We start from the raw sequence: 27,533 nt of genomic DNA on the forward strand, positions 1-27,533 counted from the left end.
TTACTCTCAGGAGCTTGCCTGCCTTCTGCAGGCAGGAGGGCACGCAGAAGGCCTGTGGTAGGAAGGTCCCATTGTCTAATTTCTCCCTGTGTAGTTTGATTCCATAAACATCATTCTTACTTAACTAGTATATGTGTTTCTTTATGGTTTAGCTAGTTTCTTTATATTCAGCTTGGAGTCATAAATTGTTAGTAGCTTTTTTGGATTGTTAAATATTTGATAAAGGAAGCAAGAAATTATTTAAAGGTAATTTGCTTTCATTTTTAGAGCTTCAGAATTAAAGTGATGTATTTTTTAAGTGATAAAATCTTAAAACTGTACATGCTCAAAAAAAGGAACTGATATTGATCAAATGTAAAGAATTATTTATTTATAAATAAATATAAATAAGCTATAAACCTCCATTAATAAAAAACAAATACATTTTACTAAACCTGACTGGATAGTATCCAGGAAAAGGCATCAGAGAGCTTAATATTATACTTTGAGTATACAGACATTTCTAGAAATAAAAATGATAGAGTGCTTTCTAAATCAAATGTTTCATTGTAGGACACCACAAGTTATACAAGTGCTTTCTGATGTGGTTTTACTGCTTAGTGCCTTTGGTTACTAAATAATATCTGCCATTTATATATAACTTGTCTTAGCACTTCCACCTTGATGGTGTCAATGGTGTGATTAAACTCCCAGAAGTCCCAGAGGAAAACAGGGTGCTTTTAAGGTCTTCCACCACACAATTCAAAATGTTTGCAAATTTTTTTTAAATGCCTTGACAGAATGGGCAGAAGAAAGGAACTTGTGTTATTCTGATTACGGGAGTAGCAAAACACTGACCCAGTGATTAGGATGCCAAGCAGTGACTTTCTAAAAATTTATTGGATTCAGCTGAACCATAGATTTTCTGGCCATACTCTAGCTCTTACCCCTAAATAGGAGAGGAAAAGTTCATACCAAATTTTGTCATGAGATGGCTTTACTGCACTAATGAATAAAATAAAATTAAAAAAACCTCAAGGCATAACTATGCTCCTGTAAACTTTTATGCTGAAAAGATCTGAAAGAATCAAGAACCTGAAAAGAATTAAGGAAGAATCTGAAAAGAATCAAGGAAGGAAATGGCCATATAGAAATGGTGTTTCCAATCATCCTGCTTAAAAAAGAGCTTCCTGATACAACAAAGAATCTTAAGATTTGGTTCAAGCACCACAAATTAACACAGAAATGGAGAATCCAGAATATTTAAGTAATGTAAGTAATGGGTAAGAAAAAGCGTGATAGAAACATTTTTTGATATAAATGCTGCTAACCAAAAAAGGCCTGCTCCTTCCTTTGTTATCATGAATAGGATCTAGGTAACTGAATCCAGCTGCAACTCTTCAGACAACCAGATTTTAACAAGTAAGGTCTTAGAGGTACTCCCCATCCCTCCTGCACTATTACAGTTGTCATTTATGTTCTACAGCACTAACTCATATTTTGATGAAGACCTTGGGCCAGCTTAATCTCTCTCATTGGGGTAACGTAACTGTAGTTACTCTAGGAGTACCTCTGTATATAACTAGGAAGAGGATCTGACTCTTTATAATTGCTTTATAACATGTTGGGTTTTTTTTTTTCCTTAACTCCCTTATTTAAACTTCAAGCATCACTCTAGGCCTTAAAAATACCGTTTTTGTTTCACAGATGTGGTTGGGAAGCTGGATCATTATTAATGCTATTAACACTTGCCAGACAAACTTAAAAACAATGATGTTTCAAAGAGTAACTTTGAATCCTTTTGTACCAGAAAGGAAGACTGAACTGTGATCCTACATTTGAACTTGAAGAAATGATTTTAGAGTCCAAACCTCTCCATAAAAAGAAAAAGAGACTTGCCAAAAACAAATCCAAAGATGGAGCTAAGGAAACCTGCCCACTGGTAAGCTGGGGACTGTGGCTGCAGTCAGTGGCATTTCATTTACATTCTCTAATCGACAAAATCACTTAAGTTCAGTTTTATCATCTCTGAAAACAGACTTGGCCTCTATGTCTGTCAGTTCACATATAGCATAAACCATCTTCAAAGCAAGATGAAAAGCAACTATTTATTTCAGTCAAATAGTAACAGCATGTTTAAGTTGTAATCATTTTTTAGATTCTCACAGATGCTCATTTAAAGTATGAAAAAGTGTTGCCAGTTGGCAAATACGTTTCCCACACATGGACAGATAGTTATAAGGAGTGTTTATCCTCTACTGGTACCAAAAATGAAAAGTACGCAGTGAAAAGCTCGTTATTTATAAATGTTTTAAAGCTGTCTCTTGCAGCCCTGACTAATGCGTCCCACATAGAAAGATCCATTGTATAAACAGTCTAAACTTCTGAGAAGATTAAGAAATAACTATTTTCCGGACTTGAATTTTCATTTCAGTGAGGTTTTATAAATTCTGTTACTACTCCTAACAATTCTGAATGTTCATGCAAACTACTCTTCTTAGAGCTATCAGACATAAAAATCCTCAGGAATTCTTTGTGGGGAACTTCTTCCAACAGAAAGAAGGATGGATTGTGCTATCATGGCCCACTTTTGAAAAGTCTTCAAAACGCCTTTTGATAGTGTTCATTCATAAGCTGTTTTGTTCAGTATCATTTGTGTTGTTGTGATTTTTGTCTATGATTTTCCATCTTTTTTAATCAACCTATTCATGCTGTTTTTTAAAGAATGTACACCTGCAGCAGTGCTTGGAAACCGTTAGGAAAGAATTCATCATATTCAACAGAGAGAAGTAAGTGCATTTCTTAATGCCTGTTTAGCATGCGCTACTGAAATTAATTTGAGAATGATTTTTTTTTTCTCCCAGCAAAAGGAAAAGAGGTTAACGATCACAGCAGCAGGGCTAAAATGCTGGGTTTCCATTGATTTCTTCCTCTTACAGTCTCTGGTGTGATGGTTTTGTAGTTCTTCCATCTCTGAAAGCAAGCAGAACTGCTTGTGGTGAAAGCATGTTAGAGAGAGAAGGTAAATGTCACCGAAACTCTCCAGAGAAACTGTTAGCAATTAAGCAAAGGGAATACAATACAAGGGGCTGCTTTTTCACCACTTGAACAAAACCAAGGGAAGTGATACCTCATGAAATTTTAATGATATGAACTGCAGTGTTCTGACTTGGAAACTCTATTCATACTTCATCACCATAAAACAGGTAATTTCAACATTAGTTATTTCAACAGAGCTAAATATTAAAACTATATCAGACACGAAAGAAGTGCTTCATAGTCTAAGCATCAGCCAGAATCCATAGAAACACAAGTCTGAATCCCAAGGATGTCAATAATCTTTCTGGTCCAATTAAGACACTGCATTTCACGTAGTTTACTGTGTTTGAGTTGCAGCCACTATGGACCTGTTTGTATTACAGATATAAGTCATAACAGGGGAGTTGTTTGTGTCTTTGGTCAAATTATCACATTTCATCCGAGTACATTCAGTGGTTTTATTTGACCTAGTTATATCTGCAAGCCTTTCTAATGGAGCTGTGAAATGTTAGAAATTAATTTAGAAGCTGTGAATATCTTACTCAATGCTTACAATGAAGGTAATTACTGTCTTCTGTAATTAAAACTGGGAAAGGGATTGTCAACTTTGCACAGCTGACATGATGTCATGAAGGAAACTATGCCATGGATAACCCCATTTTCATGTTACAATTTGTGGGACATGTCTATGTCCAATACTGACTGCTCACAGGAACTACAGCAAGGACTTACAAAGAAAAGGAAGGTCTGGCAGATTCTTCATGTCATTGTGCATGGTCTCTAGCACAAGAGAGCTGTATGTTTATGTAAGAGCCATAAACAAGAAAAGCCAGACCAAGTCAGCTCATAAAAGGTTTTCAGAAGGGTCTTGGTGTACTTCTCTGAATCAGTTCTGGTATCAGTGAATGCCTGAACTTTGTAGGAGTTTTATTAACCCACAAAAGTCAAAATTACTAAGATTGTAATAACAAGCTTAGAAAAGATTACATTGATAAATCAATTATTTAATGTATTTCCAGTAAGTTGTTCATACAACTAGTTCATTTCCAGATTTCCCTCTCACCTACTCCAGAATTATATATCAAGGAAACCCGATATACAGCAATTTTTGAAAGATAAAATAAAATACCAGATTTTGTTAAAACACTTTCAAAATCCCATTGTGTGGGTTCACTAGCATTGAACAATTTCTTTTGACGTGATTTTACTATGTTATTCTTTTAAATCTTTTTTAGCAGTGCATAGGAAGGTTTTTTTCATTTTTTCATATTGCACAACTACAGTAACAACACAAGCTATGAAGGACTCTGAAAGGCTGATGAGAGATCAAGGAGAGGTTTAAATGGAGTACAAGTAAAATGGAAGCTAAAGATAAAACACATGCACTTCATTCAGAACTTCATTCTGTCATTGCTTGATCGGCTCTGACAAGGTAAAGGAAAAATATTTAGTATAGATCTACAACAGATCCTGCATTGTCTTAAGCCAGATAACAATCATTTCTTGTTTAAATTATATTAGAGCTGAAGAAGGACATGGAGAGACTTCTCTGATACTTTTCAAAGACAAAAATGCTAATGAGGGGGGAAGCAGAGGTCAAATTTTTGAAGTGCAAAGTGAATTCAAGTTAATGGGAACAAAATAAGAGCAACGACAGACGCAGATGTCATCGTACCTGAGAGAAGTCTCTACACAGTACATGCCGGAGTAATTCATGGTGGGTTTCCTTAGTCCTTTCTATGCCTTCAAGGGTAGATGTACAGGCTGAGGCTGTGCTTACATGGATTTCCAAAGCCTTGTGGCCAATGAAGTTCTTAGGAACAGCTGCAGATGCTGAAAGACATGAACTGTTCCTACAAACACAATATCCAATAATATGTGATCGTATCATTGGGTGAGGTGTCAATCCCAAGCAGGACTTTAAAGCAGTCTCAGATTAATACAGCCAGATGTTTTGATATTCCTTCACGTTCCTCTACTGTTTGAAAAAATCTGATTATTTCCTTAGATATTCAGTATACTCAGCTACAAAAGGCTACATTTTATTGTGATTTAAGCCTTCTGCTCAGTTTACTTCGGTGGCACAGAATACTACATAAATCCTAAGAAACTGCGAATCAAAAAATTTAACCCATCTTTCAAGGGAAAAGATGAGAATCCCCAAACTAAAAGGATTCTAGGCAAAATTACAGGTGTTTCTAATTGAGCAACAGAAAGTCACATGGTAATGTGTAGTTAGAGTGCGATGTTAACCATCCCAGTTCCACAACATCTTGCAATCCAATACTTGTAAAATATCTGCTATGAAAAGCAGAATCTCTTTTTATTTAATTTCTTGCTGATATTTCCAGGCTGTGTCTCTTTTTCACTATCTCTCTTTCATCCTGCAACAGATACTGCAAATCTTGAAATATGCCATATTTATTTTCTTTCCAAGAAGCTTGGGAGACTATCAGAAACTCTTAGACTGCAGTTAACGGGGGTGGGGTGGGAGGGTGGGATAGAGAAAAGGCTTACTAGGCTGAAAAGAGTTAGAAAATAATTGAAGAGGCTGAATGGAGTAACTTAATAGTGTAAGTTAATGCCGGCAAAGACAGAATGTGCACATTTTCACTTTTCTATTGCTTTCTGCAGTTAAGTAATTAATGCTGCAGTTACAGCCTCAAGCTGTGCCAGGGGAAGTTTAGGTTGGATATTAGGAAAAACTTATTCACCGAAAGGGTAGTCAGGCTTTGGAACAGGCTGCCCAGGGAAGTGGTTGAGTCTTCATCCCTGGAGGTATTTAAAAGAAGGGTAGATGTGGTGCTCAAGGACATGATTTAGTGGTGGACTTGGCAGTGTTGGGTTAATGGTTGGACTTGATGATCTTAAAGTTCTTTTCCAACCTAAACACTTCTATGATTCTACGACGGAGCAAATGTGTTTTGTTAAAATAGGAATTAGGAAAGGAGTACTTGAGGCTGTGATATTATCTGTTTTCTTTCTATATTTGATTTAAATGTACAGGGCTTCCTGGACAAAGAGGTGTGCAGTCAATGATTATCAGCAGTGGGTAACAAAAGTTAGATTTGTATATCTCTCCTTACACACTCCTGATCACACAGCATCTTCTGTTGATACTACTCAGCATTCACTGGGGAGATGAGGAGGAATGGAGGGAAGACCAACTATTCCCAGTTTCTCTGTAGAAAAAGCCAGAAAACAACTCTATCAAATAAAGAAGTTGGCAGAAGATGAAACAAAAGCATTTTCTGTTTTCCTAAGATTTGTATTAATGCAGAAGACTGACTAAAAATGGCAGTTACAGAAGAGAAGTCCAGGTATAGTTCTGTGCTTCAGTTTAGATAGACATGCTTTCATTACTGTTAATCCCATTAAACAGCATGGGAAATTTGTGAAATCTGAAGGGAATACTTCTTTCATGTCTGCGAAATGGACACTGAATGTACCAAAGTCTTTCTGTGATCCAAGTCAACAATGATTCCTATGATACACCATTTCTTCTAATAAAAGGAAAACTAAATTTGGGCCATGTTCATCCTCCACACCCAATGTACTTTCCTCTTGGGACACTCATATACAACTGCAAATAATGGAACAGCAAACCAGGAGCAGCTTTAGGGATGTGCAACATTCATGGGTGGAAAATACTTTCTACTTCATGTAAAATGGCTAAGCTGTTCTGAGGAGGCAGCTTTATACCTTCATCTTCATTTGTGCAAGAGAACATGAAGCATCCAGAATGAAATCCCTTACACTGTAAGTAGATTTTATCTTGATTTTATTTTTGCCAGTGCTTCAGATACCAGAGTGGCTCAAGTGTAGCTAGATGGAAGGCTTTATTCTTATTTACATTGATATTTCAATGGATGTCAGCTACAAATTAAAATACATGTGTCTTTTGACATGACACAGGTGTATGTCAGCTGTCCACATTGACATTATCTTGCAGTACCTTTAAGAGAGGAGTACACACTGTCCTGATCCAAAGTAAAATAAAATAGGAAAATCCTTTTACAACCCCAGTTTGAATGTGGTGCAGGAAATGTTTTCTTTTCTTCTTAAGAGGGTCAGTAAAATCTCTTACTTAGTTTTGAACACATAAACTAAATAAACTGTGATCTAAAAATGGTCCATGCAGCAGGTCTTAGTTGCAGAACATGATCTGAAATTGATTTCAGGGACTTGTTTGGCTCCTTTTGCTGACAGATGATTTTTTTTCTGTTTTTAAATCTATTTCTATGGATAGATGGTTTATTATATCTAGAAATGCAGCACCAAATGTCCTGCAGTATCTGAATGTGTATTTCTATAGACTTGCCAGCAATTTTTTGAGAAGTTGATCTTATTTAGAAGCTGTAGGCTATATTTTCAATTTCTTTGATGGTGAAAGAAAGATTGTATAGATAAAGCCACACTGTTTGTTCGTGGCTTTATTAAAAAGCTGAGCACAGATTATTTATTTTGCTATTTTTTGTGCCGTTATCACTAAACGAATCTTCACGTACATCTACATCTGTTTGCGAATGTCCAAAACCCGAAAGAGCCAAAAATGAAGAAATAAGATTCAATATTTGCTTGTAGTGGAATCACATTTCTCACCCTTTATGGTTCCTGAGGCTCTTCCTCTCCCTGAAAGATGTCTTTAAGATTAAAGATGTGAGCAAACAAAGAACAGAAGAGAAAACACAGGAAATATCTGCTCCTCAGGCAGAATAATCCTTCAGTTAGACACTTCACAAACTTGTCATCAAAATTACCGGCCTGCTAATGAAAGTAAAATCATATAGCCACATTTTACTGAGTAGAATATGTATTTCATATGTACAATGTATATGAAAATGGGTTAGAATTCTGCAGAGCTAGTTTAATAAATGGGACGGAGGGATAAACGAAATATCCGTATTTTTAAAAATTCTAGTGGAAATTTTAAAAAACTTACTAATGATTTTGAAGTTGGAGGGTTTTTTACTTAATACTAATATCCTGCAATAATATTGCTATGATATTCAGCTGTCTAGTCCCCACTGATCTGAACAGGCTGGCCCCTTTCCTAAGCTACTGGTAACCCTTATTTCTCTTCTCAGTATTTGTTCAATACAACCGCACTAAAAAAATCTGCCACAAATTGAAGCAGTCAGATGGATGCTGCACATTTCCCTCTTTTTTCCTACTATAATTCCTACTATTTGGCCATATCTAGTTCTTTCCTAAAAGGTAGGGAACAGCACTGGGTGAGCAGACAGCTCGCTCTTCCCAGAATAAACAGCAAAAGTAGAGGGAGCATATTTTAAGCACATTAAGATGCTTAAAATCATGTTGTCTGATTTTGTCCATATCATAGGTGAAAAGCTTACTTAATATTCTCTGCATTTTTTATAAGATCAAATTTATTATCTCTTTCTTTGTAGTTGCTTTTCTTTCCTTTCAATTGTCTTTTCAGATTAAAATCCAGAGTCCCTGAGTGCTCTCTTTCATTTCAGTTTGATTGGAATTGAATATTCATAATGATGTGCAGTATACCTCATTGAATGTACTTTTCTTAATAGGTATTTTATGTCATTTAATATCTCTGGAGATATTTATATTATCATAATCTCCATAACATCTGAATGCTTTTTGGATGAGGCTACAGCACAACTTTTCTTTTCTTGCCACTTCTGCTGACCTTAATTCAGTTTAAATCCATCTCTTTCTGAGCATTTCAAGTAGTTGCACTGCTCTTCACTGATCTCTTTCTTGTCCCTTTTGTAATGGATATATCTTCTTTTGGAGATTGCTCCTGCAATCTCACCTAATTAGAAAGATGCCTTCCTGAACATGATTAAACCTAGCTTGTTTTGGGGCACTAGTAACTGCTGCTTGGTCACACAAGCCCTTTCACTTTTGCCTTTGATTCCTGCTCATTATTACTGGCTTAGAATTATCAGTCCGAATGTGACTCTCTTCTTAGTGAGCCAAGCTGCCTAAAGATTTGAGCATAGCAGGCTCAAGCTGGTTATTTTTCTGTAGGCATACGTTCAAATTCACTTTTTTCAAGAAAAGAGTGGTCATACAAAAGCCATCGTTTCAATAATGTGTTCCCTTCTACAGTTTCATAGAGAAAAAAAAAGTGAGTAGCTGGAACCTCATTTTCTAACCTTCTAGTAAAAATGGCCAAAGTTTTCCCAAGCAAGTAACTGTATCATTGTAGTAGCTACACCTCATCAAATGAACATCCAACTTCAGGAATGAAAGTTTGTGTGTGGGTGCATATATCAGAGCATTCTCTGTGCCGAAACGTGGTCCTGGAAGGACCTGGAGGTATCAGGATTAACAGATGCAGAGCCTCAGCACTGCAGGCCAGCAATTCTTTTCCATTTACAGAAAGCTGAACATAAATACACCTCATGAAAACTAATCAAAAATCAATTGATAGGCAAAGTAAAGAAAAATACATCTTAATTTATGCCTCTCAGAATTTAGAGAGGAACCAAAAATGTATGATCCTGAGCACTATATAAGATTATTTTTTTAACAGGTTGTGTGGGAAAAATCATATCTACGATAAATGAAGGCTGCATAATAGGTCATGTCTGTTCAGTGACCATACAGGATTACCTTCATGATCTCTTTTCATATCTCTATCCATGTCCTAAACTAGCATAAGTTCTCACTTGTTAGGAGTCTCCATGAATTAAGGATGAGTCTTGAAGACTGAACTCTTTCTTTATTTTGTTTTAGGAAAGCATTTTGGGGCCAGTTGCTGAAGCAATGCAGAAACACGCCAGTAATGATATAACATGATTATTGCCAGTCATTCTGATACTTTGTGTATCTGTTGAATATATTCATAAATGAGTTGGAAAGGGAGATGAATGGTGAGGTGAAAAAGTCCACTTATGATACCAGAGCAGTCAAAACTAAATCTGACTGCAAAGAGCTGCAGAAGATAATGATAGTCATGATTCTGAGTTGCAGGGTAATAAAAAATGGCACCTGAAATTCAGTACTGAAAAATGCAAATACGTTAGGAAGAAAATAATCTAAACTTTACCTTTAGGACAATGGACTCTAAATTAGCTTCAGTTATGAAGAAGAGAGATTTTGAGATTTTGTGGATAGCACAATGCTTAGTGGACAACTAAAAGGTGTTAATATGCTCAAAATTGCAAAGAAAGCTCTAGAGAAATGAACATCAGTTTGTCATTGTGTGTATACATAAATATGTATATATATATACACCCTCATCTTCCATTCTGTGTACAGTTCTGCTTCCTTATCTCAAAAAAGATACATAGGACTTGGAATGGTTACAAAAAAAGAAAAACAGGATTGACCAGAGGCGTGGCATGGCTCACATTGAAGGATTTCATAGACTTGAACTAGTTTAAACTAAAAGAGAAGAGGCAACTGAAAAGACAGAAATGGGCTAAATAATAATATGTTATGAAACTTATTGAGATGACTAAGCAATGATTATTCACTCTTTCTGGTAACTCAGGGTCACAAAGTTAGCAGGCTGCAGGTTTAAAAGAAAGCAAACCATGCCTTTCTGTGCAATGCAGCACATTGCCGAGTGGTGTTCTGGATGCTAAACTTATGAAAAGATTCAGAACAGGATTAGAGAAATTCATGGAGAAAGAGCCATCAAGGTCCTTCAGGCATGAGACCCCTGATGCACTCATTAGTTTGGGAAGTCTGGAAATGTCAGAAGAGAGGAAAATATGCCACGGCAAACATTTGTCTCGCTTTGGCTTGTTCTCCGACAGTGTCCACTAGTGTCTGAAATGGGCCACTATGTGGGTGGGAATCTGTGCTAGATGGAATGGCTGGGTATATGCTTTTATGCTTTCTCACTGTTTACAAGGTCTCCATCTTTGTACAGAGTCTTCATAATCTCACAAGGGTTGCACAGTAAAATGTACACATATATGTGCATATGTATGCATATATGCAAGTACATATACACATATATCCTTTTTGGAACTAGGGGAAGTAAAGCGGACTTAGGGCAGTAAGAGATTTAGGTAAGATTCAGATTGTCCCTTGCTGTGTTACAGAGGATGTCAGGCACCCATCCCCAAGGAAGACCTCAGCGTTATGAAACCCATCTGGAGACAATTTTCCTGTGTCCCTCCTGGGGCATAACACATACTTCTGTTGTAGATGCACTTTAGTGACTAGCCTAGATGGCTTGATGTTCAATGCAGCGGTTTCTGTGAATCCCTGTGTTAGGCACCCACCTTCCCCATGCATTGTCTAGGGAAGTTTGGTGATCAGCTAAAGGCTGCAAATTACACTGTGCGATCACAAGTGAACTACCAGATAAGTCTCCTTTGGGGGGGTCCCTCCTTCAGGGAATGAAAGAGATGCATGTTTAAATAGGCTTTTTCTGAATCGAAGTTTTGGACTTTGGCAGAGAACTCTTCCATGAGGAATAGGTGGAGAGAGATGAGCCAGCAGAGAGGTCAGTGCAGGCTGCGGTTCCTCTGATTCCTGGAAGGCTGCTGCTGTGAGCAGAAGGGTAGGGCTGACCCAGCCTCCTCCCAAATGCTTATTCCAGTCTGAGAATGTTTATTGTCAGGTCCCAATACTCAGGCAGAGCCAGACTGGCTTTCCACGTACCTTAACTCTTAAATTATTGGCTGTACAGCTCCCATGGAGCTGCGGTTTCAACTAGAGATGCAACATTAAGGAAATCAGTGCTGCTACGTAAATAGATTGTCACAGCTGACATTTTCCTCACTCACCTCTGATCCAGGATCCTCTTCTCAGCACCAGGGGAGAGGCATGAAAAGGAAAGAGAAGAAATTAGATGGGATTGAATGGCCACGTTTCAGTGATGGCTGGCTGCCCTTTTGTTCAGTCCTGCTGTGCTGTGGCCATCTGGCACACCAGTTCACTGCCACAGAGCTGCAGACCCGTGCATCACCATCACTGCAAAGGCAGCAGGCATTTCACAGGCATCACATTGTTATTTGTCTTTAAATTCTCAGTCTGTTAGCAAAACTATGCTTGTTGCTGTGACCTGCTGTCTGTTGACAGGCCTCTTCATTCCAGCTCCTCTGTAAAATCTTCCTGCTCTGAGGTCCAGGGTCTCGGTGGCGATGGCAGTGGCAAAGAATATGTTTCCAGTAATGTAGATCTAACTCTAGATGCAGATGAAGAATTGTCCTCACCATATATTTCATTTGGGCGTGACCCAAAGGATCACTTTACCTTGAAACTTTCACCAGGAGAATAAAGGAAGAGAATATGTCAACGCAACTCCTGCGGTCTATCTATCTGCTGACCGTTTTACAAAAGGGTGAGCCTGCATCCTTCAGGATACACACCAATGGCAGGCTAGGAAACAAGTGTCTGTCTTGAGAATGAGTTTTGGCCCACACTGCTGAGAAATATCCTTATTCATGGGCAAGTGTCTGTAGTTTATAAACTGGATTCTGGCTAACTGGAAAGAAAATTTTCTTCCTGTGGTCCCACAAAGTCTAATAGCCAATATATTACTGCAAAATTTCACAGCTGCTTTCCTCTTTTCTTGTACACATGGATCTACAGATGTGTCTAAACTAGAAAAACTATTTCACATTTTAAAATGCAGCTGAACAAGACAGAAATTGTTTAGGATGCACCTGGTCTTGGACAGACAATAACCCACTTCTGAGAGACACCTATTTTAATAGTCTGAACACAGCTTTAATGTTAGTGTTAATTGGTTGGTTTAGTTTCATTTTCTTAAACGGCTGCACATCGTTCACTGTTTTCATTTATTTACTCCATCTCTTCACTCTTATTTTGCTTTATCAATTCCCAGGGTAAACCTGAGATCTCAAGACATTGCAGGTCAACGTGCTACAGCATCCAGTATAATTTGCCACTTGACTTCCACATACTAGTATTTCGCATGTCACTCACACCGTATGTGCACCTGAACCCGTTATGCTTGATTATAAATTGCTGGTTGATAGAAAATTATATTCACAGGCATTTACTGAGCGCAATTACTCACCAGGATCTATCAACCTGAATCAATTACCCATGGTGTAAGCATGTTTCCCCCAGGATTTTTGGAAAGGGTGGGAGTAAATGTTATGAGTGTCAATGGTACAAGAAGACATCTGTGCTACACGGGGATACTTCCTCCAAAATTTTACTTTTCACATTCAGCTGTAATAAAGCATAACTTTTAGTCTGTACCTCAGTCATTTAAATTTAAATGGAGTTAAAACAGAGTTATTCAAATGATTACATGGTAATCTACTGAGCTATCAAAACACGTACGTCACAGTGTATTAGGAGAACAGACCAGAGATTATGACTGTTTCTATTGAAGCAGTCAGTACCAAGAGTACATGTTTGGGGTCAAAGATAGACAGAGTTAAAGATTGGTTAGACGCAGAACAACTCCTACCCCAAAGGGTGTACACAAGATTTTCAAAGGTATCTGAAATAAATGGGAATTAGATGACAAAGTATTTTTCAAGATATAGCCCAAATCATGCAGAAAAGCCACTGCTGGCAGACTCAGAGCCTGAATGTGCTATAGGCACGTCTGCATGGATGAACAGGCAATTGCACCCCTGTGTTCCTCGGTGACTTCATTACCCAGCTCTTGGCAGTGTGTATTGGCGTGTGCTATGGACCAGGCTGATGGGACTATTCAATTTCTGCACACCTGAACAGTGTGGGTGTAAATTAGCTCTAATCCAGAAGCAAATTGACTCTGCTAAAAGTAGTGCGGTATGCAGTGAGCTTATACAGTTGCTAGAGAGCAAGGGACTTGAATCTGTGGTTCAGAGAGGAAAGGTATCTTTATCTTTCTAGAGATGTAACAAGACTGTACTCCTTTAAACTAATCAATTTTAAAATAATATATTTAGTTTAAGCTCCTTTAGTAGTCAGTGAGGAGAGACTTGTATCTCCCAAGGTTGATCTGTGACACATATATTAGATAACTTAGACTGGAACTAATTACTCTATGTTAGTGCCTCTATCTATCCTGCAGAGAGAGCGTGACCTAATCTTTCGATTGTCTCTAGTTAGCTGGCATAAAATCCATCCCACAGTTGTCATCTCCGTTCATTTCTGCAAAACTAAATGCCTGCCTGACAGTCCAACAGGCACAGGTCATCTGTGGTCTGCTGTTGTGTCTGCCTGCTCTCTCTGAGTGTCAGGTAATCAAGGGCATCTCATACGGCACCAAACACGACTTGTGGGGCAACTGTGTTTGAGTCATATGTACCTAACCATAGGGGGAGGAGGCCAAGAACAAGCAAGTTATAAGTATGAACATTATCAAGGAAGAGCTAAAGACTCATGAGATCCACTCTTGCTAGTGATTTGATGAGGTTACTACTTGGACCAGGTCTCCCAAAATGTATACCTGCTACCACACAAACACACAATAGCATTATGTTTCATTTAAAGCTGCTCTGTACCTGTTGCCCTCTAGAGCAGCGCTGTGAGCAGTGCAGCTGGGAGAATTCGGGAGCAGCCCCTGTAGTTGGGCTGGCTTTGGTTTTAGGAGATGACAGCTCTGCAAAGGGTACCAGGTCTTGCTACAAGGCTGGTAAAATCAGGCAGAAAATCACACTGAGGTGTGGGCTGTTGAGGGATCTGAGATTACAGGCTCTAATTTTCAGTTTGAAGTTGTGTGACTGAGCGCTGACATTGCTCAGCGATGAGTGTTGAGTCTGCTCCAGTTGGTCTTAAAGTCTGCCCTGGTCTGCCCCAAGCCTCCTCTGGCACAGAACAAGATTGTGCCTTCCTTTTTTACTTGAAAATGCTTAGCAAATTCATACACTTCTCAGTGATTTCTGTTTTCCTGAAAGCACTACTGAGATCACTCTGAGCACAAGCTAAAGAAAAGACAAGCCCACTGTTAACTCTGCTATGGTTACTGCTCCTCTGTTAGGTGTAAAGAGGGTTTTTTAATAAAAAAAACCCACTAGCTATATACAACTGTCTTTGGAGATAGTTTTAATTAGCTAAGTAACTAGTTAGTTCAATTAATTAGATCTCCACAGTTGGGATTCCTTTGAATTCTTCCTCATTTTTCAGGATTTTAACTCTCCTTCGATTTCTACTCTTTTTTTTTTTTTTCTTATTCTGCCTTTTTCACTTTCATTGTTGTTTTCTGCCTACTTTTTAAATGTAGAATATAGGCAACCTTCCATACTGCTCAGTTGTTAGCATGATCCCTGGCATAATTTTTCCCAGGCCAAAATCACTCTCCGAAGCAATTCCCTTCATGTTTCAGAGGTTAGCATAGACCTATGCTATCTATTAGGCAGCTAAGGCTGCCTAACAGGCAGCTGGAATACAACAACTCTGGTTTGAAGATTAGAGAGCTTAGCTGTAAGGATGCAAGCCAGCCTGTGCCACTTCGCTTCCAGGCATCAATCCCTGCACCATTTTACCTTCTGGTGTGAATGTAACCGATGCCTAAAATGCAGAAATGACATTCCTATGCAGAACTCTATTTGGTGCCTGTCATGAGAGCCCTCCTGGGTACTGCTGGGGAATGGGAAGTGGATGAATAGTTTGGCAGGTGTTCAGGTTATCAGGTAACTTAATCTTATGCAGGATTATTATATCAATTAGTTCTGACATATGTTGCTATGAGATCACAGCACTTTTCAGATTGGGGAATTTCACAGAATGTGGCCAGAGACTTATCTCTATTCTCATGTCCTAGTCATATGCCAGCTCCTCACCCTGCACCCTGCTTTCCTTGGGAAGCAAACCTGATCATGAAAGGGCAAGATGGGATCTGCAGCTCACACCAAAAGGATGTGGATAATCCAGGAGTATCATATTTGTTCTTTTTTGCTAGCACATTTCCTTAATATTTACACTGAGCAAAGGTTAGTGTTTTGTTCTTTATGGATGGAGTGTAAAATAACCAAATTTCCTGAAGTTCTGATCAACTCATCAGCTTATTTTTGTTAACTTTTTAAAAAAGAAATACAGGAATTTTCACTCCTTTCTGATATATTTGGTGGCTATTTTGTTTTGAAAAGTAAAAATACTCTCCCCAAATACACTTATTCAGTTAAAAATAACCTGATCAGGATGCTTTGCTCACTTCTTTCTTCTCCTTTATTTTACCTTTTCAGTAAAAAATGTAGTTGAATGAAAACCTGGCAGATAAGAACTAGTAAGCAGAATAATGGAGATACAAGAGAAAGAGTAACACTCATTTACAGCTGTAAAATACTGCCAGCTTCTTCAATTTTTACAAAAATAGAACACAGCAGGAACCAATTTATAAAAGAAACCTTTAAAAATGCAGGCAGAAAATTATTAAGTGTCCATGTATCAAATTCAATTCTTATTCCCCACAGCGGCAGCCAGATGACAAGCCAAGGTGCTTATTGTCCCAGAAATCATGTTCAGTTATCAATATTTCTACAATCATTGCCTGCAATTGATGTTAAAATGATGGCAGGAAAATAATGGGGGAAGTTTTCAAAGTGGAGCATAAGATGCACATGCATATAACCCATTATTTTTGAAAAGACATGTGCACACTGCAGGACCTACATATTACTGCCAAAAAATTGCCCTGATTTTGTAGTATATGTACTTTCACTGATGTGCATGAGCTCCTAGAAAGCTTAAATAAGGGATTTTACAAAAGCTAAGGTTTTGTATGAGCTTGGGGAAGTGGGTCTTTTTCTGGCTAAAGCATGAAAGATTGTGGGTTCCATGAACATTTTTACTCAGTGTCAAACCAAAGGAGCAGAGTCTTTTTGGGGCTGCTGGGTGAGCTGATCCAAAAATGAGCTGGTATGACCAACATTGTTAGCTTTCACCTGTCTACCACCTACTTACCACTGAACACTCATTATTCAGGTTGGAGAGGTAAATCAAAACATATGCCTTCTCCTGTTGGTTATGCAGATATATGAAGTTCAAGCTACTCAGCAGCTTTCTGTTTATACTTTCTATCACACTCCAGGTTACCAACACTAAGGGTGATGATGGACTTTGAGGTGACAGTGTGAGTCCTTTTGAGTCTTCACAGTCCAAATCCTTCTGTTCCTTCTCAGAACAAGTTTCTCTGCATAAACCACTCCAAAATGTGAGGAACACAGGGATATGCTCCATACTTGTTCCACAAGGAGGAAATAAGCAAGTCTTATTGACACAGTTAGACTCCAAAGTCCCATTAAGTCTTTCTTTTACACCTTTGGACTGGAAATAAAGGCTATAGAGTGCCACAAATTTACCAAAACGTTTGAGTTGAAAGTTTCATCTTTCTTTTGTGTATAACTGAGCAGGGAATCCAGTTCTGATGAGGGATAGAACCAGCCACTAAACATCTCCATCGCCTTAGAAAACAAATTCTGGACCATTTGGTAAAATAGTGCTTAGTTATCATCAAGACAGATTAGTTGTTATCAGGGACAGGCAGTGGTGGGTTGGGGAGAGTTAAAGCACCACCACCACCTTGAGGAAGCAGTTGTGTTGACCACATCTGATTCATTCACCCAGGCATTTTTTGCTTGTGTCTGTATACAAGTTTTGATGCATCATTACCACACTGAATAAAAACTAAAATTAAAAACAAATATGGGGCAACAGCAGTGGACACCAAACTGACACCTTGCCTGCCCTCAGTGCCAAGATGTCTCACTCCAGTCTTGGCTGTCTACAACTAGCCACTGTCTTGGCTAGGCATGCTGGGTATTCCCAGCTCTGCAAGTATCCCTCTGAGATATTGCTACAGTAGGGCTCCTCATGCTGTACAGAGTCCACCTTCACGGCATTATAACACTCTGTAAAAATTATTTTCGGTTTGGCTGGAATTTTTACTACTTCAGCATATCCAGCAATTTTAGTTATATGCTACAACTTCCACATTTCTATTTTCTATGACCAGGATACAACAAAACAATGTTTATGTCTGTCACTTTCTGATTTCTTCTAACTCCTTTACCAAATTTCATTGCTAGATCTTTTCTATGGAGAATGAAAAGTTTTTAGTTCAGTATTTTGAGAGAACAATATCTTTCAAAGAGTCCATATTCATCAACTGATATTCTAAAAAGATGGTATTTGGACATAAGGGTCTTTATTGTTTTTCTGAAATGCCCCTTGTAACTTTTGTATCTGTGCTTGAGTAGACAAACCACAGTGACATGCACAGAGACATGTAGCTGAAATAGTTCCTTTCTGAGTGCAGTCATTCCCCATAATAGATCAGTTATTTTTTTCTCCTCATTCGGACATGTTCATAATTAACCTGCTAGCAAGGCCATCTGGACAAGACATCAGCATTACTTATGTGTAGCTGCTAAATCATAGAACTGAGGTGGGTTTCTAACTATTTAGCAAGCTGTCCTCCAGGATTCATGAATTTGAAAAGCTAGTATAGACATGCCCGTTCTGTTCCGACCTCAGGCGCCTTCCTTGTGAAGAATAACTGGCATAAATATTCCACAGATTTATTGACTCCTCAAGGTTTCTTTCAAGGGATGTAAAAGTTTCCATTAATAATAGAACTTTCTTCCTGCAATAAAACTACAGTTTCTAAAGCTCGTCTTATTATGTCCACCTTTTCCCTAAACCGAAAGCAAAAGCATCTGTTTTTTCCAGCAAAGCGTTTGAAATATCAATAGGCCAAGGTAAAATGCTAAATCTAGAAATGGGAAAGCAAATTCCGCTGCCCACTCAGACCATTTTCTTTCCTCCACACCCAGGACTCTGGATTTACAACACTGGCAAACATGCTTGCAAATTTTCTGTAATAAAGGGAGTGTCTTGCAGGAGCTGGTACGCGTGGGAGTCTCAGAAGAGTGGTAGTTCTGCCTGGCTTGAACTCTCTTTTGGCCAGTGGAAATTCTGCCCTCGATAGTTGCTGAGTCTGTGCCCACTGCTTGAAACATCTCGCATTTCTGAGGCTTCAGTTTCACACTGACAGCACGGCAAGACCCCTTGGTGAGTACCTCAGCTGCACAAAGGTGTTCTTGTGCACTGAGGTATTGTCTGGCCAGAACAAACAGACAAGAGTGACAGGCAGTGTAAAAGCCTCCATACAGCTCTCAAACAGAGCAGCCGCATTTTGTAAACCTGATGCCACTGGTCTATATTGCTATAGGTGGTTTTGGACCAACAATTCTTCCCTGTCCTTTGAATGCCCTTCCACTGACGAATATCTGATTCAAGATCCAGCATTGGAAATCAATACTGCAGGAACTCTACTGTAATATCTGAATATCAAGATAAAAAGAATCTTGAAAACCTTTCCATAGCTTGCACAGGCACTTTCTCTTTACCAGAAATACTGGTGAAGCCCAAGACTTGACTGAAGGCTCAGTTACTTTTCTTGATGCATTCCTGTAGTGCTTGGTACAGCCTCTTTCTTCCTCGCTGCTGGAGAGGAGGTTGTTCAACGCTCAGTGTCACACATTATCAATATTGCATGGATCGATGGTGAAGGGAAGGAAAACTCAGCTTACCCCTTTGTTGGTTCTGCAGAACCACTCTTAATTCCCAGCATAACTGCCTCTGAGACTACTTATCTATTTGTACAGAATTGTCATGGAATAAATGTAATAGACACTATTCAAACTCATTTTCATCCTCTTTTCCCTGCAGGGTTGTTTTTTTTTTTTTTTTTCTCCATATGACTATCCACTAGAACCACTTGTTCACTTTTTTCATCCGCAGCTGGCCATTCTACCATTTATTCTTAGTCAATAACATTCATCAAAGGAACAGCTACCTAGTTCAGATCCACAACTAAGTACCCATCAAGCCATTCATTCTCCCTGGGCCTTTATCAAGTTATCACAGCCTGTAGCTGCATCAGCTTAAAGGCAAGATAAGTCATTCACTGGAAAGCAGTTTCCTACAAATGATTTATTACACTAGTGCCATTTTTAAACAGAATGGCCCAGACTGCATTTATTTTGCCATGATTACAGGAACCATGTTGAGGTACCCATGTTTTTGAAAAGCGGAGAACATCTGATGGAAAAGTGCTCCCGCTCTGGCAACAAGGAATCAAGAATGCATGAACAAGAGATAAATTTCACTTTTGCAACTGTTCATCATTTTAACTGAAGAGACTGCTTGTTCACACCAAGGCTTACGTCTTGACCTGAGCCTATGTGTAGTTCGGAGCTAGACTGAAATACACACCAATTGACTTATTTTATTTTTGCTGAAATTGCAGTGGTTTGGGAGGAGACCTTAGTCTCTTAGCAAATCTGAAATTTTGACAGTCATGTTGAAGCTGCAACTTTTCATCCTTTTTCATTGAACTTATCCTACTAAGCGGCCTAAAGACAAACTTTCAATATTTTTCTTCATCTAGTGAACAAAGCTGAGCTGTAAGCTCTTCCCTGGTGGTCCCCAAGTTTGCTACTGGGTTTCATTAGATGTTTGTGATTTTCACTCTGGCCTGCCATAATTGTAGCAGTCTTTTTTGCTTCAGTATTATATTTTCCATGCTAGCTTTTAGCCAGTCTGCTCTTTACTTTTGTATTTTTCTATATTCAATAATGTATGTATGCATAATTACATATGCAGTACAATTATATTTTGCTTGATTATATATGCCACCTTCTTTTCTTAATCATCACAGACACCAGACTCTAATTTCCTGTTTCATTCAGGCCTGTGAGGCCCAGAGCAGTACTTAGAGGCACAAAGCTCTCAGCTGCCATCGTTCTCATCTGATGAGCTGAGCATCTGCCTCAACCTCTGATGTGCAACTACAAGCAAAGTGCCACGTTGCCTGGCACGTTCCTGCTCATTGCATCCTTTGCCTAATCGAGAACTGCAAGTGCAAGCCTATACATGCTCTGTCCCCAGTTTATACAGAAAAATCTTCTGCGGGCATGGGTTTGATAAGAACCTAAAGTTCCATCAGTCCAGACATGGCTTCAATGTTCTTTCTGTTTCTTAGCCACAACTTATCCAGCTCAGATTTATGACTAGATCCAAACCATGTGAGATTTCTGGACAAATATAATTCCCCCCTCAGCTTCACCCCCCCTACATTGTCTCCACTTGTCAAGAGAGAAGCTGAGGCACAGAAGAAGGCTGTAATTTGCCCAAAGGGTGACAGTGGTAGAAACAGGGTCAGCATCTCCTGATTCTTTATCTAATTCCCCAGCCCCCAGAACACACTGGTAAGTAGGTGTTAGCATTTCCATTATAATGAAGTCTTTATGCCCTATAGTGAAGTCTTTAACGTAATTTTAATCACTAAATAAAGTGATTGATAAATTATTAAACATTTAAATAACAGTTGAATTTTTACTACATCATCAGGTTAATAACCTATTGTTTATTTTGATAGATTGTAAATATGGGTAGTGAATCTAGATACAGAAACAGAAAATGTCTGAAAAGGGAATACAATGAAGCGCTGCTAAAACAATGTATTTCTTTAGCACTTCCAAACCCCAATAATCTAATTATGGTTCAGTAATAGACCTGGGGAGCAGCAACAGGATAAAAGAAAACAAATGGAAATCAACAATAAAAATCACCTCTGTAGAGAGTGAGAAGTTCGAGGCTGGTCAGTGGTATCTTTTGACCTCAGCATGGGCTTCATTCCTCTCCTTTCCCGCTGTTCTCCTTACATTCTACGTTTGTGCAAGTTTGAGTGGTTTGAAAAAAGATAATTGGTGTTTGCCTGCTTAATGCTGTTATTGAGAGACTTCATATTTCCCCATTAATTTTAGCAGTACAGTAAATGCCTTCTTTTTCAGCATTTTATGAACCAAGTAAATATTAAACAAATCCAGGGAGAAACCATATGCGTGTCTTAGACCAACGCAATGATTCCTCAGATCTCCATAGAGCCAAAATTTGTCTCACTCCATCATTTAGCAGTTTGCACAGGTTTGCAACCCACAATTTGCAACATGAGTTTCCAAGCACTGTAGCCTTTTCTGTTGATGCTTACAAATACATTAGTCTCGTAAGGGCCAGTAGCTCAGACCCTAAGATGGTTCAAGACTTTGTCTGATTCAATTACTCTCGTGGTAGTCCCCTGGATCTCTTTTGAAGCCCTTATTAAAAAGAAAAAAATAATGCCATCACATTTGCTGTCTTCCATTCCTTGGTGCCAAGACAGTTTGAACAGTAAGTTACATACTCCATTCAGCTGTGCAGAAATTATATATTTTAATTTTCTTAGAGCCCTTGGGTGAAAAGTCACTGTCTTGATGAGTTGTCAACATTTATTTGAATGATTGGTTCTAAAGCTGTTTGACTGATGGTTTAACTAGAGATGATGGACAAATTTCTCATAAAGAAAGGAATGTCCCTAAGCTTGTTTGTCATGAATGTTGGTTAAATTAATTCATTAGCTTTTCAGCTAGGGACTCGTATTTCTTGTGCTTTTCTCTAATACCTCAGTTCTCCACTGGCCTGTAGGCACACTGGTAGCCTTCTTATTTCTGCTGCACTTGAAAAAATTGCTATTAGTGTAAATGTTTTCAGCAATTTGTTCCTCTAACCTGTTTTTTTTCAGTCTGTCTTAAAGTTTTTTATTTAATGTGCCAGTGTTTGTGCTCTTCTAAATTGAACCTATTTGGACAGTGTTTTCATTATTTTTACTTTAAATAGCCTCCTTTATTCCTCTGCTTATCTATGACAGCTATTTCATGTCCTTTCACATTCTCTTCTGAGTCTTCAGTATGGCATCTCTATGGTCTTCATGCCACCTGGAAGTATTTTACCCTCTGAAACTGACCCTTTGCATTTCGTTTTTGCATGCTTTTCCATTATTGACTATTTTTTACTTGTTACTTGCAAAGTTTTTTTGGAGTATATCATACTTATGATCACTGTAACAAAGAGCTTCTTCCATAGTGTCCCCAATGCCAACTCTTGGTGTCTTTTTCGGCAATACATCAACAGCTGTTTCTCATTTTGAGAAAACAAACAGTCAGAGAAAAAATTCTCCAAAACAGCAGCCGTTCATGTTTTCAAAAAAAATTGGTCTCTACCTCATAGCTTCCCCATGAATCTCTACACCCTTCTTGAAAGTACTTACATTGTGTCTGTGTTTGGAGGAAAACACTGAATATCACATGAATCACAGTAAAATCAGAGAAGCTGATACCAGTGTTGAACAGAAATGCTGAGAAGCTTGATGATAAAATGATTTGTGGGGACTGCAAGTGCTGCTAGGGCTGTTGCTGTTGTCTAGAAAATGATGTCAAAAGAAGATGACTTTGCACTCTTTAAACAATGTAGGATTTTGTTGTTGTTCCTTGAAACCACCTAGCAGGTTTTGACAACGTATGAAGTAAGAACAGGTAGAATACTCAATATATTTTCATCTCATGTTTTTTTCTCTTTTACTGGTGGAGATTACTGATAACTTTGTAGGACAGCAGAGTGGAGCCACTGCTTACTGATGTTGTGTGCCCAGTCAACAACTCTCATCAACCTCGAGCTACCTGGAGGTTTTGTCAAGTTACCATCTGAGCAGAGGTGCTAAAGCCAGAGAAAGCACTCTCCTCTGCTGGCTATTTACGATAGGGTTTAATGGGAGCAGTATTTGACCAAGACTTAACTGCACATATTTAGGAGGAAGCAATCATCAGTCTTTAGAAGAAATGGCAGCTATAAAGCTCAAGGAGTTAACAGAGATCGAACGGTGCAGGAATCTGTTTTATACACAGGTGTATGTGGTTATCCACAGGACAGGCAGTGGCTGTCATGCTGATACAGTTATCTGCACATGATAGCTATATCAATGTTTTTAACCTTTGGCAGATTAAGAAGACAGCAGGATCAAAGTGGACAGACTTCCAGCATGGACAGCAGAGCATCCCTTCAGAGCCATGAGAAACTCCAAGACGGACGTAACAACAATTTACTGGGACATGGCTGCACAAGAGGCTGCAGCAGCTAGTGAGCCACGGCCCTGCACACGCTTCCACCCTGACAGGGCGAGGAAAGCTCCTCTCTGCGCATGCCTTCATCTTCGTCCCTCGGATCCCGGAACATCTGACTCCTCTAAAAGCAGGTTTCCCAGACAAGGACAAACCCACAGAGCACACTGGCTGAGACTTCCCACGTACGACCCTGCTCTTTTGACTCTGCCACTGGAAAAATAACCATCAGCAACAAAATACAGTTTTATAAGTAAGTGTGACTTTCCTTTTCAAAATCCTGGAAGAAAACTTGAAACAATTCATTCGGCAGCCTCTCAAAGATTGTCACGTTTCTGGCTACTTGCAAGAGACACAGTTATATTGGGGCCAGCTTTACCTTGAAGGCTTTACATTACCCTCGCTGTCTCTGTTAATTAAAGTGGTCCAGTTTGGAATTTTGTGAAACTGCTGGACACAGCTGTTTCTGAGCACCTGCTGTTGAGTTTATAACAGATGTATATGATGTAAATACGTGAATGTAGTGTCAAATAGGCCAAACACTAAATAATTTCATTTAAACACTTAAAGCCCATTGGAAAAGTTGCAGCGTGAATCTATTCACATTGTTCTTTAACTTCATGCGTTCTGCTTTGTCGTAAAAGATGTGACCCTGGTCAAGTCAGAAGTTTTGGTAGTGACTTTAGTGGACTCAGGATCAGACACATCAGGAGTGTATGATAATCGTGACAAAGAAAGACCTTTTTATTTGTAACGATAGACTGACTGAGCCAGAGTTGAAAAGCAGCTTAGTAAGGAGAGCTAAAAACTTTAGGAATTTGCTCAGATCCATAGTTATGTGTTATAAAATGTGAAGAAGTTACATGTGTCTCTGTTTTCATGGATCTATTCTGGATGAGAACCATCCTGAATAGAAAGAAACATGCTTTATCTAAAGTATTGCTGACATGAAAGCCTTTTTTTTTTCGTAAATAGCATCCACAATTCCAGACATTTATGGTATTTTACAACTTGTACATCCACATTTTGATAATAAATGCATGCTTGTTCTGTCCTATTGTGCTTTTATTTTTAAGGGTGACCATCCGTAAGCAAATTTCATTTCAATTTTTAAAACAAATAAGTTAGGCTTTTGAAAGTGAAGAACATTTTGTTTGTAATAATCTATTTTTACTGTATTGTTTCCATTCTTTTACAAAACAAAGTTCTTTGTAATTGAATCTATTTTTAAATTTGGTTTCACATTATATGTAATTTTTGTTACAAATTTTTCATAAAATACAGATTTTTATCGCTCCATGAAATGATATGGTGTTCCTATTAACAACAGAGCAGTTTACAAATGTAGTAAGGTAAAGATTTTACATCTGTCATGAGCATGGTGTCATGAGCTACTTGCTTAATTTGGACATAGACTGAAATAATCATAAGATCAAACAAAGGAGCAGAATTTCTCTGGTCTTGTGAGGACACATTTCATTGCCCAGAATAAATTGTTTCATACCTATCCCTTCTTATAACAACCTTTTTTTTTGTTTTAACTTAATATTGGTTTCACTTGGGAAGGACCAAAGTGGATAACATTTCATATAATTTCTGGAAACAACTTTTGTTCTATTCCAATCAAAATGCATCATGGTCTTAGATCTTGATCTGGATCTTGAGCCTGGAAAGAAGTGAAAGATTTTATTTACTTGAATAACCCTACAGAAATTAATGACACTACTCATAAGTAAATGCTTTCAGGTTTCATGCTGTAGCAAGTAACATAGACTAGAGCCAAGAACTTTTTGGAAGCAGGATCAGTAATATATTAAGATTATCCATGCAAAATTTTCCAATTTAAAAACATTTGGGAAAAAAAGGCAATTGCGCATTTGCTTTTTTCCTATGATTACAGTTTTTTTGAGCAAGCAGAGTTATTGTGGGTGATCTTGTACAACAGCAACCGCATTGGATGCAACTATACCAGCACCTTAATTTAGGCTGGGAAGGCATTTTTGAAGTTAATGTCTCCAGCTTACAGCCCTACTGCATTTTGATTCATATTGTAGCACCCAAATCAGACTCTTTTTGGATACTAAACCAGAAAATGTGCTCTAAGAGAGCACTTAATGCCATCTGCCCAGTCTTGGGCCTGTAGACCACAGGAACAGATTAGAGCAAATACAAAATCCAACTTCCCGAAATGTGCCTCATGTGGATGTCAGGTCTGCATCGCTGACCGCTCTGCTTTGCAGAGCCCCTCCTCTCCGGCTGTACTGCCTGCTAATGCACACACAGCCATCAAGAAGCCTGGGCTTACAGAACGAAAAGTCCTGATCTACAGCCTTTAGGATATAAGAATTTCATCAATGACTCTATTAAAAATTGGGGGAATTTCCTGCAGATAGAATTTAATTAGCAGCAAGATTCTACCAAACATTTGCAGTCTGATCTGGCTGGGTGCTGTGTGTCTTTGCCAATGCTTTAATAAGCTGTTTTTGAGAGAAGCCTGGTTATTCGATTGATGGCATCTACTTAAATACGTTTGCACAGAGTGTTGTGCATGAATGCAAGCTCACTTGGACACTTTAATTTCACGCTTGTTGCCACACGGTCGTTTCTCAAACAACTTTCCTGCTTCCAAAAAAAAGAAACCATGGCACCAGTCAGCTTTATCCAGAGTCCATGGCATTTCCACTGACTGCAAGCTGAACCTTTTGCTGCATATAATTATCTTTGTCTACTTATTACACAGGTCAGAGAATACCCTCGCTGCAGAGACCCAATACACTCTTAGTTCATCTTTCCTTTCGACCAGCATAGCTGCTCCTTTGTTTGATCTTATGATTATTTCATTCCCTCCCATGGGAGGCCTTGATAATGTTGCAGAAGAAGAAGAAGAGAGCTCATTCTGTATAGTATGTGCTTTGTGAGGGCAGAACAAGTACTACAAGAGAAGTCACACAGTCTGGGAATAAGCCTGAGAAGTGCTTGGTTGGGACTTGTCTCCCCTAGCATTAGACATAAGAAAAATGTACACGTCTACAGCTGAGTTATCCAGAGCTAGGCTCAAAAATAAAGAGGGAGGAAAGAAAAAAAAGGTGCTTTTAGGATGTGGTGCACTTGCTCTGTCTTAATTGTCTCTTTTAGCAGATGGTTCTCCCTGTAGCTCTGCCTCCATGGAGTATAACGGCAGTGTACACAGCTCAGATGTGGACATGTACATTGTGCACTGACATTTAGTCAGATGAATCTTGTTTGTGACGGCACAGACAATTTGTGGAGATGCAGTCTAATTCTTATGAAAAAATGGGAACATTTCTGATCATTTCAGCAGGAGTAAGACGGAGCTGTTTAAACAGTTTCTATCCTTATGTGTGAAAGCAGTATTAGAGGGCTGAGAAATTACACAAAAACAGACTCTTGCAATGAATACTGCCTTGCTTTCCAGCAGAAGATGAAAACAGGGAAGGCAGCCTAAGTAAGACATGGACAGTTTTTACAAAATACTCTGTGAGATGGAAGGGAAAATTAAAGCGGGGCAGTCATAAAACCAAAAGAAACTCCTTGGGACTCATTTATTCTATACAGCTTTATTGCCTTGCAAAAGCAGCCAGTGATCTTAACTCCCAAAGTCTCATCTGGTTACTCCAAGTTATTTCAAGGGTAAAATATTTT

The 27,533-nt window shown here is 38.6% G+C and overlaps 1 protein-coding gene across 2 annotated transcripts in view; it reads left to right on the forward strand.

Moving 5' to 3' along the window:
* STK32B (serine/threonine kinase 32B) overlaps positions 1-23,890 on the forward strand; it is a gene marked incomplete at both ends in the record, with an annotated part of 177,057 nt that extends 153,167 nt beyond the window's left edge. For both annotated transcript variants that reach the window (XM_082315307.1, XM_082315308.1), the window contains 3 exons: positions 1,790-1,921; positions 2,704-2,768; positions 23,752-23,890. In XM_082315307.1, coding sequence (XP_082171433.1) covers positions 1,790-1,921; positions 2,704-2,768; positions 23,752-23,890 — 336 coding nt within the window. The remainder of the gene's footprint in view (positions 1-1,789; positions 1,922-2,703; positions 2,769-23,751) is intronic.
* Positions 23,891-27,533: the final 3,643 nt, after the last annotated feature.

Source organism: Platalea leucorodia (assembly GCF_965183815.1).
Source record: "Platalea leucorodia genome assembly, chromosome: 6".
Lineage (NCBI taxonomy): Eukaryota > Metazoa > Chordata > Aves > Pelecaniformes > Threskiornithidae > Platalea > Platalea leucorodia.